At 38.1% G+C, this 12831-nt stretch overlaps 1 protein-coding gene across 1 annotated transcript; it reads right to left on the minus strand.

Annotated features, from left to right (window-relative positions):
- Positions 1-3070: 3070 nt before the first annotated feature.
- Positions 3071-12092, minus strand: ogfod1 (2-oxoglutarate and iron-dependent oxygenase domain containing 1). Its single transcript, XM_041785051.1, has 13 exons — positions 11824-12092; positions 10568-10713; positions 10430-10476; positions 7957-8057; positions 7705-7821; positions 7536-7627; positions 7308-7436; positions 4188-4301; positions 4034-4113; positions 3667-3938; positions 3467-3595; positions 3326-3384; positions 3071-3236 (listed from the first exon to the last, which is right to left on the minus strand). Exons 1-13 carry the CDS (start codon positions 11981-11983, stop codon positions 3087-3089), a joined length of 1596 nt encoding a protein of 531 aa, XP_041640985.1. The 5' UTR covers positions 11984-12092; the 3' UTR covers positions 3071-3086.
- Positions 12093-12831: the final 739 nt, after the last annotated feature.

A 12831-nucleotide genomic window follows, 5' to 3' on the forward strand; every position in this document is an offset into this window, starting at 1 on the left:
AAATGTATGACTTAAGTATAAAGACCCTGTGTCTATCAGGTTCAGTCACTGGTTAGTCAGTATTCCTGGCAACCATTACATCATGAAGACAAAAGAACACTCCAATCAACTCAGAGCAAAGTTTTTGAAAAGTATGTCAGGGGATTGACACTAAAAAGAATTTCAAGGTATTTATCATCTGAACTGAGTTCAGTTAAATCCAACATCAAGAAATGGAAGGAACATGGCACACATGCAAATCTGCTTGGATCAGGCTGTCCTCACAAACTGAGTGATCGTGCAAGAAGGAGACTAGTGAGAGAGGCCACCATGACACCTATGATTACTCTGAAGGAGTTACAAGCTTCAGCAGCGTAGATGGGAGAGACTCTGCATACAACGCCTGTTGCCCAGGTTCTTCACCAGTCAAAGCTTTATGTGAGAGTGCAAAGAGAAAGCCACTGTTGAAAAAAAAAATCAGAGATGGAAAAAGTACCCTACGACTGTACTCAAGTAAAAGTGCAGGTACTTTGGTTAAAATCTGCTTAACTAGAAGTAAAAGTACAGCTCTAGAGATGTACAGTGCTGTGAAAAAGTATTTGCCCCATTTGATTCCAGATGTTTTTGCATATTTATCACACCTAAATGTTTCAGCTCATCAAACCATTTTTATATTTCACAAAGACAACCCAAGTAAATGGAAAATGCATTGTCTTAATGATTATTTAATTTTCTAAGGGGGAGAAAAAAATCCAAACCCATCTGGCCCTATGTGAAAAAGTAATTGCCCCCTTCTTAAATCATGAGTTAACTGTGATTAACCACAGTTTTTGGAAAGCTGAGTTCAGTTTCGCTGACTACACCCTGGCCTGACTACCACCAGATTTGTTGAATCAAGAAATCACTTAAATAGAAGCTGTCAGACAAAGTGAAGGAGGCTACACGATCTCAAAAAGAAATGCATCATGCCACAATCCAAAGAAATTCAAGAACAAATGAAAAAAAAAAGATTAAAATCTATTAGTCTGGAAAAGGTTACAAAGCCATTTCCAAGGTTTTGGGACTCCAGTAAACTACAGTCAGAGCCATTATCCACAAATGGAGAAAACTGGGAACAGTGGTGAACCTTCCCAGGAGTGGTCGGCCAACCAAAATTACTCCAAAAGTGCAATGATTACTCATCCAGGAGGTCACAAAAGAACCCAGAACCACATCCAAAGACCTGCAGGCCTCACTGGCCTCAGTTAAGGTCAGAGTTCATGAATCAATCATAAGAAAGACACTGGGCAAAAATGGCATCTTGGGAGAGTTACAAGGCCAAAACCACTGCTGACAAAAAATCGTATCTCATCTCATATGCCATGCCAAAAAAACATCTTGATGATCCCCAAGACTTTTTGAGAAATATTCTGTGGACTGATGAGACAAAAGTTGAACTTTTTGGATGGTGTGCGGCCCGTTACATCTGGTGTAAAAACAACACAGCATTTGATAAAAAGAACATCATGCCAACAGTCAAATATGATGGTGGCAGTGTGATGGTCTGGGGCTGCTTTGCTGCTTCAGGACCTGGTCCACTTGCTGTGATTGATAAAACAATGAATTCTGCTGTCTATCAGAAAATCCTGAAGGCGGACGTCCAGCCATCAGTTTGTGCCTTCAAGCTCAAGCACTATTGGGTTATGCAGCAGGACAATGATCCAAAACGTACCAGCATGTCAACCTCTGAATGACTCAAAAAAAAAAAAAAAAAAAAAAAAAAAAAAACTAAGGTTTTGGAGTGGCCAAGAGTGGTGCAAACTTCAATCAGTTTGAGATGCTGTGGTGTGACCTTAATAGGCAGTTCATGCTGGAAAAACCCTCCAATATGGCTGAGTTAAAACAATGCTGTAAAGAAGAGTGGGTCAAAATTCCTCCACAGCGTTGCAAAAACTCATCACCAGTTATCACAAGCACTTGATTTCAGCTATTGCAGCCAAGGGTTGCACAACCAGTTATTAGGGTCAGGGGGGCAGTTACTTTATCACACAGTGCCAGATAGGTAAAGGATTTTTTCTTCCCCTTAAAAAATTAAATAATGATTCAGACAATGCATTTTCTATTTACTTGGGTTGTCATTGCGAGATAGAAAAATTGGTTTGATGATCCGAAACATTTAAGTGTGATAAAAATGCAAAAAACTCAGGAATCAGAAATACTTTTTCACAGCACTGCACTCAGGTCAAAGTAAAAAGTAAGTCAGGTAAAATTTACAGAGAAGGTACTTGTGATCCCAAAGGGGCTTTCAAGGTGAAACAAGATCTTTCCTTACAAGAGAATAACAAGAGAATATCGGTCTCCAACAAAGTTGTTTATTATAAGGTGTGACTTAACCTAAAGTGAAACGCAACAGGATGAAATGTGGGATCATTCTCGCACAATTTGCTACTGACCATCATGTGTTGTGGAAAGCAAACTTGAAAACATTTTCTTGTTGTTGGCAGGAAGCTTAGTCCTCCTTGTTTTGGCTGTTAATGATTTTTTTTACTCAGTACTTAAGGATTTTTGAAATGTAACTTAGTACAATACTTCTCTCAAAATATACATAAGTAAAAGTAGTGATTTCAAAAACTACTCAAAATGTACAAGTACACAACAAAGCTACTCAATTATAGTTACTTGAGTAAATATGAGTTACTTTCCACCCCTGCATAGGATAACTATTGTCCAGTCAGTAAGAGGACAAGTCTGGGACAGAGAATTTCATTTCACCTCTTAATGGTGCTTTCAACACTAGCACTGGTTTTAGCGGTTGAAAAAAACATGGCAGCATCAAAATAAAATGCACCAAAAACAGGTCATTATAACGTCACTGCTAAAGCTTAAAGGAATTTAAGAAAAGGAGAACAAGGAAATAGACAGCCTGAACAACAACTAAACTTTCTTTGTTATGATTTAATAAAGTAGTTGCTCCTTGTCTTTCTTCATTGTTGCTTGTACAAGCCCCTTGCACAATGATTTTTAAAATGTGCTATGAAGATTTTTTTTACTGATACTATTATTGTGTTTTCTGTGTTTCCACTGTGTGCAACAAAGATGAAAGGAACAGAAAATAGATAAATATCTATTTATTCATAGTACACAAAGGAGAAGTCATAAAATCCTTTGCAGGTAGATGCAGTGGAGCTTTTGTGGTTGACATGTTTGACAAATTTGAGAGTTTCTTTGTCCCTGTAGATGAGGGCGAGGGAGTTGTCTTCTGGATACACTGTGAGAAGCTGTGAGGAGAAAACCAAAGCAATGATGAAAAAACCCACTGACTTAGGCATATGTACACTTCAAACTTTTCATTGTGATCAACACTCACCTCTTCATCCTCTTCATTAGCAACGTAACAGGTGTAGCCCCCAAACTCTGACTGCCAATCTGTGCAGGAAAATGTTTCTTTAAAGTCACAATATTGACTGACACTCTTTTAATGTGTATGTGTGAGAGAGTTAAGACTCACCAGCACATTCAAAAGGCAAAATAAGGTCCAGAGCGTACTCTGCTTGTGCTGCCTCTCCATCGTGCAACAGAGTGTAGCTGCCATGAGACCATCGACGAAGCTCACCGCAACATACAGGTGTGCTCAGCTCTGTACAAAATTTAAAAAAGTTAAAAACAGAAACAAAAATATTCACACCCGTGGCTGATATGAACATGAACCTTTCTCTCTGCTTGTGTTTGCTGGTGTGTCAGTCGAAGATCCTGTTGCTTCTTCATCCTTTTTGCCTTTTTTCTCCTTCATCTCTTGATTTCCATCACCTTCATCTTCATCATCATCATCATCATCATCATCATCATCAGCAGGACACAGGTAGTGAAGCCGTAGGCCGGTGAAGTTGGAGAGAAGCAAGAAGAAAGACTCTGAATGAAGAAGCTCCCAGCATGCACTCACAATTGGTGGCAGAGTATCCAGAGAAGCCATCTCATAGCATCTGAAGGCACACAAATACACATTATCATACTCTTAAAATATAAGACAAAAAACGTGAAATTTAAACGGCTAGAATGATCTGTGAGACATGCTCACCTCTTATTGGGCGGGCCTCTCTTTGTCCACTCTATCTGTGTGAGTCTCAGAGCTTCCTTCACCTCCCTGAACTTCTCCTCCTGTGTGACCAACACATCATATGACAACAGAAACAAGACTTGTCCAAGGCAGGAAAACTCAAATGAAAAGTTACCTTGAGAAAATCTTTGAGCTGGATTTCTGAGCTGTCCTCAAACTCTGTCTGAACCTGCTCTTGGTAGGATATGTCCAGGTAAACCGGATTGATCCATTCCAGCAGTAATGTTTCCTGTAAAGCCATATGTTAAAAGAATAGTTTGGCGTTTTAGGAACTACACTTTGATTTTATAAATGAAAGTCGGAAGAGAATATTTAAGTAAAGCAACAGAGTCAAATGCTCCACAGGTTTTTAACATTGTATGAACGCTGTTTTAACTGAATACAATGTAATGCAGCTTCACTGCATGCAAACATTAAACTATGAATATACAGGTGCATCTCAAAAATTTGATTATAGTGAAAAAGTCAATTTCCCCCCCTGCAATTTAATTCAAGAAATTACTTGAATTCAAGTAGTAACTTTTCCCCTCATGATGTCATGTGTAGAGTTAGCTCAGCCTCCAGGTTCGGTTGGTCTTCCACGCTTTGAAGAAAGTTCTGCCCTGCCCTCCTCTCCTGATCCTCCTCTCAGCTGCCAGCTGAGAGAAGGATCAGGAGAGCCACATCCATTTCCTGAGAAGGATGTATTTAGGGGCGGAGTCAGACAGCTCATTAAGACACAGAAACCGCTTGTTCTGAGCGGGGATGAAACTTGTGTTTTTTTTTAGACATGCAAAAATCCAATACTGGAGTGTTGTCAGCAAAAAACTTTACAGACATGTTTTGGGGACCTCTGAGACCAATATAAACTTGTCTTAAAGGGGTAAAATATGTGACCTTTAAATGATGAGCATGGAAGATACTCCTCTCATAATGTCAGTAGGTTACTCACTATCATTCAGCATTCTCCCTTTACAGTTCTGAAGCCCTGGTCATGTTTCTTGACACCAAAAAGGCTTTTTATCACCTTGAATGGCCTTATCGTTTCTTCACGATAAATTTGGCTTGGGAGATTACTTTATTAAATGGATTTGGATACCCTCTCAACTGTAATTACCAATGGGCTCAGGTCTAGCAGCTTTAATATTGACCAAGGTACTCATCAGGGCTGCCCCCTTCAGCCCATTATTGTTTGCCTTAGCTATGGAACCTTTGGCTGCAACCATAAGACAAGATGCCAGCATAAAAGGAATTTCTTTAAATAGAAAGGAGCATAAAATCTCTCTGTGTGCTGGCAATGTCCTGATCTTTTTTGCGTCACAATCAATTCCCAATATAATAAAGCTAATTAATAACTGTGGTTCTTTTTCTGTACATCTGTACATTTTTGTGTAGATCTGTACAACCTAAACTTAAGTCCACTCCTACAAACTGATAAACGAGATTTAGACAGGTGGTGTAGTTTACTCCTCTTCCTTCTAGGTCAGATCCACTTGATTAAAATTAATATCCTTTTGCGTCTTCTATTTTTTTTCCAAATATTTTCTATTATATTACCAAAGAAAATCATTGCACAGGTCAATAGTTCTATAATATAATTCATTTGGGATAAAAAAAAAGACCAAGGTTGAGATACAGTTTTCTTTATTTAACCACTAAACAGGGTGGTTTAGCTGCACCCTCAATTACCTTTTACCAATTGGCCGTAAAATTTAAATTCCTTATGGAGTGGTTCATGGAGGACTCTAATTCCACCTGGCTTAGTTGTGAATCTGCTCTTTTGGATAGGATTCCCCTGCGAAATTTACTTGATATCTCCACAGGAAAATTGTCTCTTCTATTTAATCTAAAAGACAACATTATTCCTAAGAATATGATGAATAATTGGCGATGAATTAGGAACTTGAAGGTATACAGTTTATTATAATAAGTTTTCATTATTTACTCCTCTTCATGAAAACCCTGGTTTTCCCCCAGGCCTTCAGGCTGGTTTCACTGATTGGAGTCACCATGGTATTACAGTTGTTGTTGACTTAGTCAGATCAATCTTCACATTCCCACAAGTAAAAAACAAATTTGGAGTTCCAAATTCTGATTTCGTCAAATTTCTACAGGTTTTTAATTTTATTCAAACTAAGCTAAAGGAGTTTACTGGTGGCTTTGCAATTTCACCAATAGAATCCTTATCAATAGATAATGCAAATTTTACACTTGTCACTAAACGACTACAGAAGACACTGTGTGGCCTTAAGGTGGGAAACTCTGACAGGGTTAAGGACAATGGGGAATCTGATTTGGGAACTGTAATAGATCCAGAGGCCTGGAACGCCCTGTTTAACAGGCCCCAAGGTATCAGAGCATCTAATCCTGCATGGGAGAGATTTTACACAGACCTGAAGCAAGAGACAAAATGAACCCAAACATGTCAGACCTACGTCCTAAATGTCAAGCTTCTGTTGGTTCATTGTTTCATTGTTTGTGGAGTTGCCCTCACATTTAACAATACTGGATTACAATTGTTCACCAGCTTGAACTTTTTTTAAGTGCCCTCTTCATTTGGGTGCTAGGACTTGTCTACTCGGACTAATGATATCATTTTTTATGAAAGGAATCTTCTGCATATTCTTTTACATTCTGCTCAAAAATGCATTCTAGCGATGTGGATCATGGACAGAGCTTCCATACTTAATCAGTGGGTGAATGCGGTTACAAGCATCATTCCACAGAAAGCTTTCTCCACAGCCCTAAAGATAAACCTTTATCAGACTTGGGATCCTTTCTTTGATTATCTTGGATCCATTAAATCTCAAAGGATGAGATCAGGATTGATTGACAGGGCCTGGAGAAAGTGACAGGGATTCACAGCTTAATAGGTTATTTTGATATAGTACACTTTTTTCCACATCTCAAGGGTCAGCTATCTAACATAGATTTCCTAAACTTCCATGTTTTATTTTATCTATTTATTTATTTTTGTTGTAGGTTTTATTGCTGTGTTTGTTTTTTTAATCTGTCTGCTGTATCCTTTTTCAGCGATTTATAGAAGTAGTGCTGTGTAATGCAGTTATGTATACATCCATGCTTTGCAACATAAAAGTTCAATAAAAATATGTTTTTAGAGAGAGAGCATGAACTCAACTTTTAAAGCCAATTTTCCTCATCTAGCTCTCAACAAGGAAGCAACGGAGTGTGTTTCCAACAATGACCACGTCTTACATTTTTACAAATGTCTTTGTTCTTCTATGACCAGACTCACATCTCTAGGTAAGTGTGGATTTCGTAGAACTGCAGGCTCTATGTGGCGAGGGGGACGCTCCAAAGACGGTCCGTGGAACCAGCCGCTCAAGGACAGACGACACTTGTCCTGTGATAAAACTTCTGACACCTGAAAAAAAAAAACAGACGTACCTTTTATTTTATCATCCCACCATTTCAGCTGCTTTTGGGTTAAAAACTGCTAAAATGGAGAAGGGGAGTTTCTCACCTGATGAAAGGAGACTGGAGAAACTTCAAACAGGACGAGTGTGTTCAAAGAGGGCACAAGAGACTTAAAGATACTCTGTGGTTGGAAGTTACCTGTCAAAAACGATGAAGGTTATACAGAGACACATGATGCATAAAACAAACACACACACACTCAAAGGGAAACTCACTGTCTGTTGTGTAAAGATCGAGCGTTCCTCCATCACTGCTCTGCCACGGAGGCACGACATACAGGATGAAGGCAACTCGTCTCCCCTCCAGTTCATCATCATGACATAAAAGCACATCTGGGAACAAGAAAGAAAGTTATGTTTACAAAACCGAAAAGAAAACTTTAAAGAGGTAAGTCATCAAGGATCTGATATGAAAACCCCCTAAAACATACCAGTATTTCCTGCAGGATTTGAAATACTAAAGCTCACCTGTGTGTTCATATTTGGCACAGGAAATATCCACTGTGGGCTCCAGTTCAACCCCCAACACCTCCTCGAGCCAGGAGCGGAAAGGCCCAAAAAGTGCTGCCCTGAAAATACAGAAAAATGTGAGCTTCATTTTATTGTCTTGTATTGACAGTGACAATAATGCTGAAACCCTTAACCTTGTGTAAACCTCGGCGAGCACACAGATTGTTTGACTGTACAAACCTGCCATGACATTTTGTTGTGACATAAATAATAGATGACCACAAGAGGAGACTGTTATTGTGTATCTAATTATGGGTTTTTATTCTCAAAGGGCTCTATTTCTTCAGCAGAGGAAGCACTATAAAATCACCAATAATTGATTTGAAGAAATTACATTTCTTTTCTCTAAACACAGCTTTTCCAAATTTTAACAGAATAGATGTATCATTTTCTCATAAAATAAAGGTTAGAATGTTATAAAATGTGGGAATGTATGAGTGCACCCATCTTTTATTAGTCCTGTTGTTCACTCTGTTAGCTAAATATGTGTTGGACTTTGTTCAAATACTGAGCCTCTGGTCAAGTGTGAAGCTCTAACTGCTCCATTATTCTACATTAGCAGCTTTGTTTCTTGGCATTTGTTTGAAAGCACCAGCATTTATACTGCTGTAATAACTCCATGTATATTTTACTGTACAGTCCTGCCCTGCCAAATGTAGGAGCTTTCAGCATCAAGAGCACTAAATTATTACATTAGCCTCTTTATCAGGAGGCTTATGTAATCTCTGGTGCCCCCTGGTGGATGAGATACACTAACTCCAACCATTATCACTCCTGCACTCCTTTCCTTCCTGCAACCCATGTGATGTCCACCTTAAACTAATTTTAAACAATCAGATGATAAATAAAGTGATACATATAAATCTTACATATCTGAAAAATATCTTATTTAATGAAGGAGAAACACGCTGTCTGAACTTGCACTGCTAAAAACTCTTAAACTGGAAAATTACCTTAAGAGAGTTGTTCAATTTAAGTAATGCACTTATTCCTAAATCAATAAAATGTCTGTATTTAGTACTTTTGAGTTCATCTAAAGCAGGGGTGTCAAACTCAAAGCCCAGGGACCAAATCCGCCCCAACTAACTTAGTTTGTTAAAGTTAGCATTCCCCCCTTGGTTTTCAAAGAGGATTTCTCATCTCATTTAACAACTGTTAATGTTTTAGATTTATGCTGTAGAATAATGATCATGCAAAGATAAGTATACTTAAATAATGATTATCAAGAACTAAATTGTTGGCAACTGTGGATAAGTAGTAGAGATGACCAACTCTCATTCAAAAAGTTGGCAGCTCAATTTCCAGATCCTGCAGGCAACATGATGGGGCGTACTCAGATTAAAGACTGAAACTGGCAGCTGCCAATGTGAAGTTATATAAGAATTAAATTATTTACAGAAGGGTACTTCATAGCATCCTCTGCCATCAGTGCACATGAATGGATGATTGTAACATTTGATTTTCATCATACAGTGAAGTTGAATGATTTAAGACAGTATTGGGGGATTTACTTAACTGCATGTTCTAACCCTTAATTATCTGGCACTTTCCTTCTTTACACAGCCCAGTTTAGTGAGGCTAGTTGGCATTAATCAGTGTTTCCCAAACATTTTGACTGGTGACTCACTTTTTACAAGCCATTGCCACCCAATGATTTCATTTTTTTGTAAGTTATTGCATATCAAGACTACCCTCTGTGCTGTACTCGGCTGGTTGGTTGAGCTGATGGCTGATGCTAGCTTGAGTAACTTTAATTATGGCCACTCTCTGATCTTGACAACCACTTTATCTCTCTTCGTATGCTCAGGCCCTGGGCCTTCAGTAGCTGTCTGGTCAGGAACAATGCAGGGTTTTTTTCTTTCTTTCTTTCTTTTTTATTAGAAAAGCATCAGTAAGAGGGTGGAGAGGGTGAGTGTTATAGGGTGGATCCCACAACATGGTTATAATGTGCAGTGCAGAAATAAATATTGTAGCAAAGGAATTCCTAAAATTAATCTGGGGACCTGAAAAAATACCTCCCTCAACTCAACCGTGGGTCCTGAGTGGCTTAATTGACTTCACTAAATGTAGTATTTTATTTCTTTGAGTGTTTGAGACCTTGTAAGTATTCAGTAATTTCTGCTTTTGAAATACACCATTCTCACTGTCAGTACAAAAATAGGGCTTACAGAATGAGACACTGACTACTGTTACCAATAAATGAAAGTTAAAATGAAGTGGTTCCTTTAATAAGGAAGAAAATATGGCACAATTTTCAAGGACAGAATGAGCTCTGTCTTATAAAAGCATGTCTACTTCTCAAAGCTCACACAATGAGAACTGCTGAAATAGTCACATGAACCACACATCTCTCTCTGCATTTGTCAATCGCTATCTTAAAAAAAAACATTTTGCACCAAAATATACAAAGTTTCTTTCGGTAAAACTTTACCTTAGTCCTGCAATATGTGGCTCTGTTCTCTTCTTTAAGTCATCTGACTAAAGGGAAAGAGCAACAGCATAAGTTTAGGCAATAACACAACACAAAACCATCAAACAATATCAGTAAGAAGATCGGTCTGATAGGCACCTGTTTGAATTTGTACAGATCATTTGATTTCTCATGGAAGTTCAGCCCCAGAAGTTCTCTCTGCAGGTTTTCTAAGAAGATCTCACTTCTGAGAAAGTTTCTGATGATGCAGTGAGGAAAAGGGTGGCAGTCCAGCTCCAGATCCCCTGTGTCAGAAACAACAGATGATCTCTCCATGTAACAAAAGGTGAAATTTTGAAGCGTGTAATAATTACTAATGTGTTCAATTAGAAAACATTAGGGATTATACACGAAAGAATAACACAAAAACACATAACATTGCAAAATAAAAACTACACTGTCCCTTTTACTCCTCAAATGGTGCCAGTTCATAACAGAATTGTATTGTGAAATGTATTTCAAGACCCTTTAAAAATGGAGCATGTCCAGATGGCAGTAAACTTAAAAAGTATCAGTGGCAAAGAAATGGAAAACGTTTTTAACAGGCAGAAAACTCAAACAGAACCAGACTCGTGTTAAATAGCCATCTACTAAGGCGTGTTTAGTTTGGAGGGAGATTTCTGTAGGCTCTCAGCAGTCCAGGTCTTGGTTGTCCAAAAAGTAGTCCAAAAGGGGGCAGCTGGGCTTGGCTAGGTTAATCACATCGACTACCTTAACCTTTTTGGGTCAAACTTTGGCTAAGGGGAAGGAAAGCAAACAGAAAGATCAAGAAGACAAAGAAACCCACTAAAATGTGTCACTCTTTTTCAAGGTAACTATTAAGCATGAGGTCTTCCTACATTAAAACAGATTAAATAAAGATTAAATTAAATCAACTGATAGTCTGCTATTAGACAGTCATTCTGTGCCAATAAGGGCAGTATAGAAATTTACTTCCATCAAATAAACTTTGAGTTTTTGATTGCAATGATTAAAAACACATGTATGCTTCCTCCAGCAAATAATCAGTATAATCAATAATAATCAATGGTGCTTTAGTATTCATGAAAGGATGGAAAACAAAACATCACCACGTCAAAAAATCCTAACCTGAACTGATGATCTGTTACTTAATGATGGCTGTGATGGTTCTTTAAAACCATGGCCCAGTTATCTTATGTGTTTGGTTACTGTTTAGTTTATTGAAAATGGCATAGTTACAGATTAAAAGATTTTAAATAGGCCATAAAGTTGAAATGTAGTAGTTAGTTGGTTTTAGTTGATTACATGTCACTTATCTGAATAAGGGCTGTGTTTCTGATTGTCTGTCATTGAAATGACCCGTTCATCAGCTTCTATTATTTAAGTTCACTAACCCTGTTTGTATTGACTCCTCTGCCTCCATGCCTCCTTCACGGACCTCTTCACCTGCTCCTCTTCAATACCTGAACACAGTTCAGCTTTTTCCAGACTTGTTTTCTTCTTCTTCTTCTTTTCTGTTATTCCGCTCTCGTCTGAGAGCCGTTTAGAAGCCATCGCTGAAGCCCTTTGTTTACAAATAACAGGTGAAAACGAGGAACACGTAGAAATTTGACAACATCCACGTTGGTAACGCGCTGCTGCTGTCAAACAACCCGTTTGTCGCGAGCGGATGACGTCAGGGTGGAAGCACCACTTGTGCCCTGAGTCAAGACTGTCAGGCAGTATTGATAGAAGGTAGTAAACTTTTGCCTTTTAATGTGCAGAAATTGTCAGGAAATGTATATTCTTGTCTTTTTTTAACCAGGGTGTAACTTAAAAATAAATAAATAAAATAGGCACCCAAAATAATGTTTTGAAAGTCAGTTTGCTAAATTATTAAAACAAAACACCATAGAGCCTCACATTTTTCAGTTTCATTTTGGTGACATCTCTCCCTTCTTCCTTAATTTGATACATCTGCAACTTAAGAATGTAACTGGATATTTAGGGGAAAATAGCTTTGGATCTATGGCCAACAATTTAATTATCTTTCACCAAGGAAAAGGGTAAAATTTGCCTTGAGTACAATTGAAATGTTCTGTCTTAAGAATTACATAAAGTCTTTTCTTGGATCTTAGCATACCAGTAACCTTTGTTTTAAGTGTTTGGTTATTTCGGTGTTGTGGCATTACAAGCTTTGCTTTTCCAAAACAATGAAAACTAAGTCAAAAACCATATACCTCTTACATATTCTGACAAGAACATGGATATATAGTGTATGTTTTGCCACAAGCCTATTATGTAGCTCTATATGAGGTGCACTTAGGGTGATTTTTCATTTGCTGTTGCAGACAGTGTAAGATAGCCCATGGTTTGTCTGAGTTTCTGTGAACACAATAAGAGCTGAGAGAATGAATACAAAT

The sequence above is a fragment of the Cheilinus undulatus genome, linkage group 1 (genome assembly GCF_018320785.1).
Source record: "Cheilinus undulatus linkage group 1, ASM1832078v1, whole genome shotgun sequence".
NCBI classification, from domain to species: domain Eukaryota; kingdom Metazoa; phylum Chordata; class Actinopteri; order Labriformes; family Labridae; genus Cheilinus; species Cheilinus undulatus.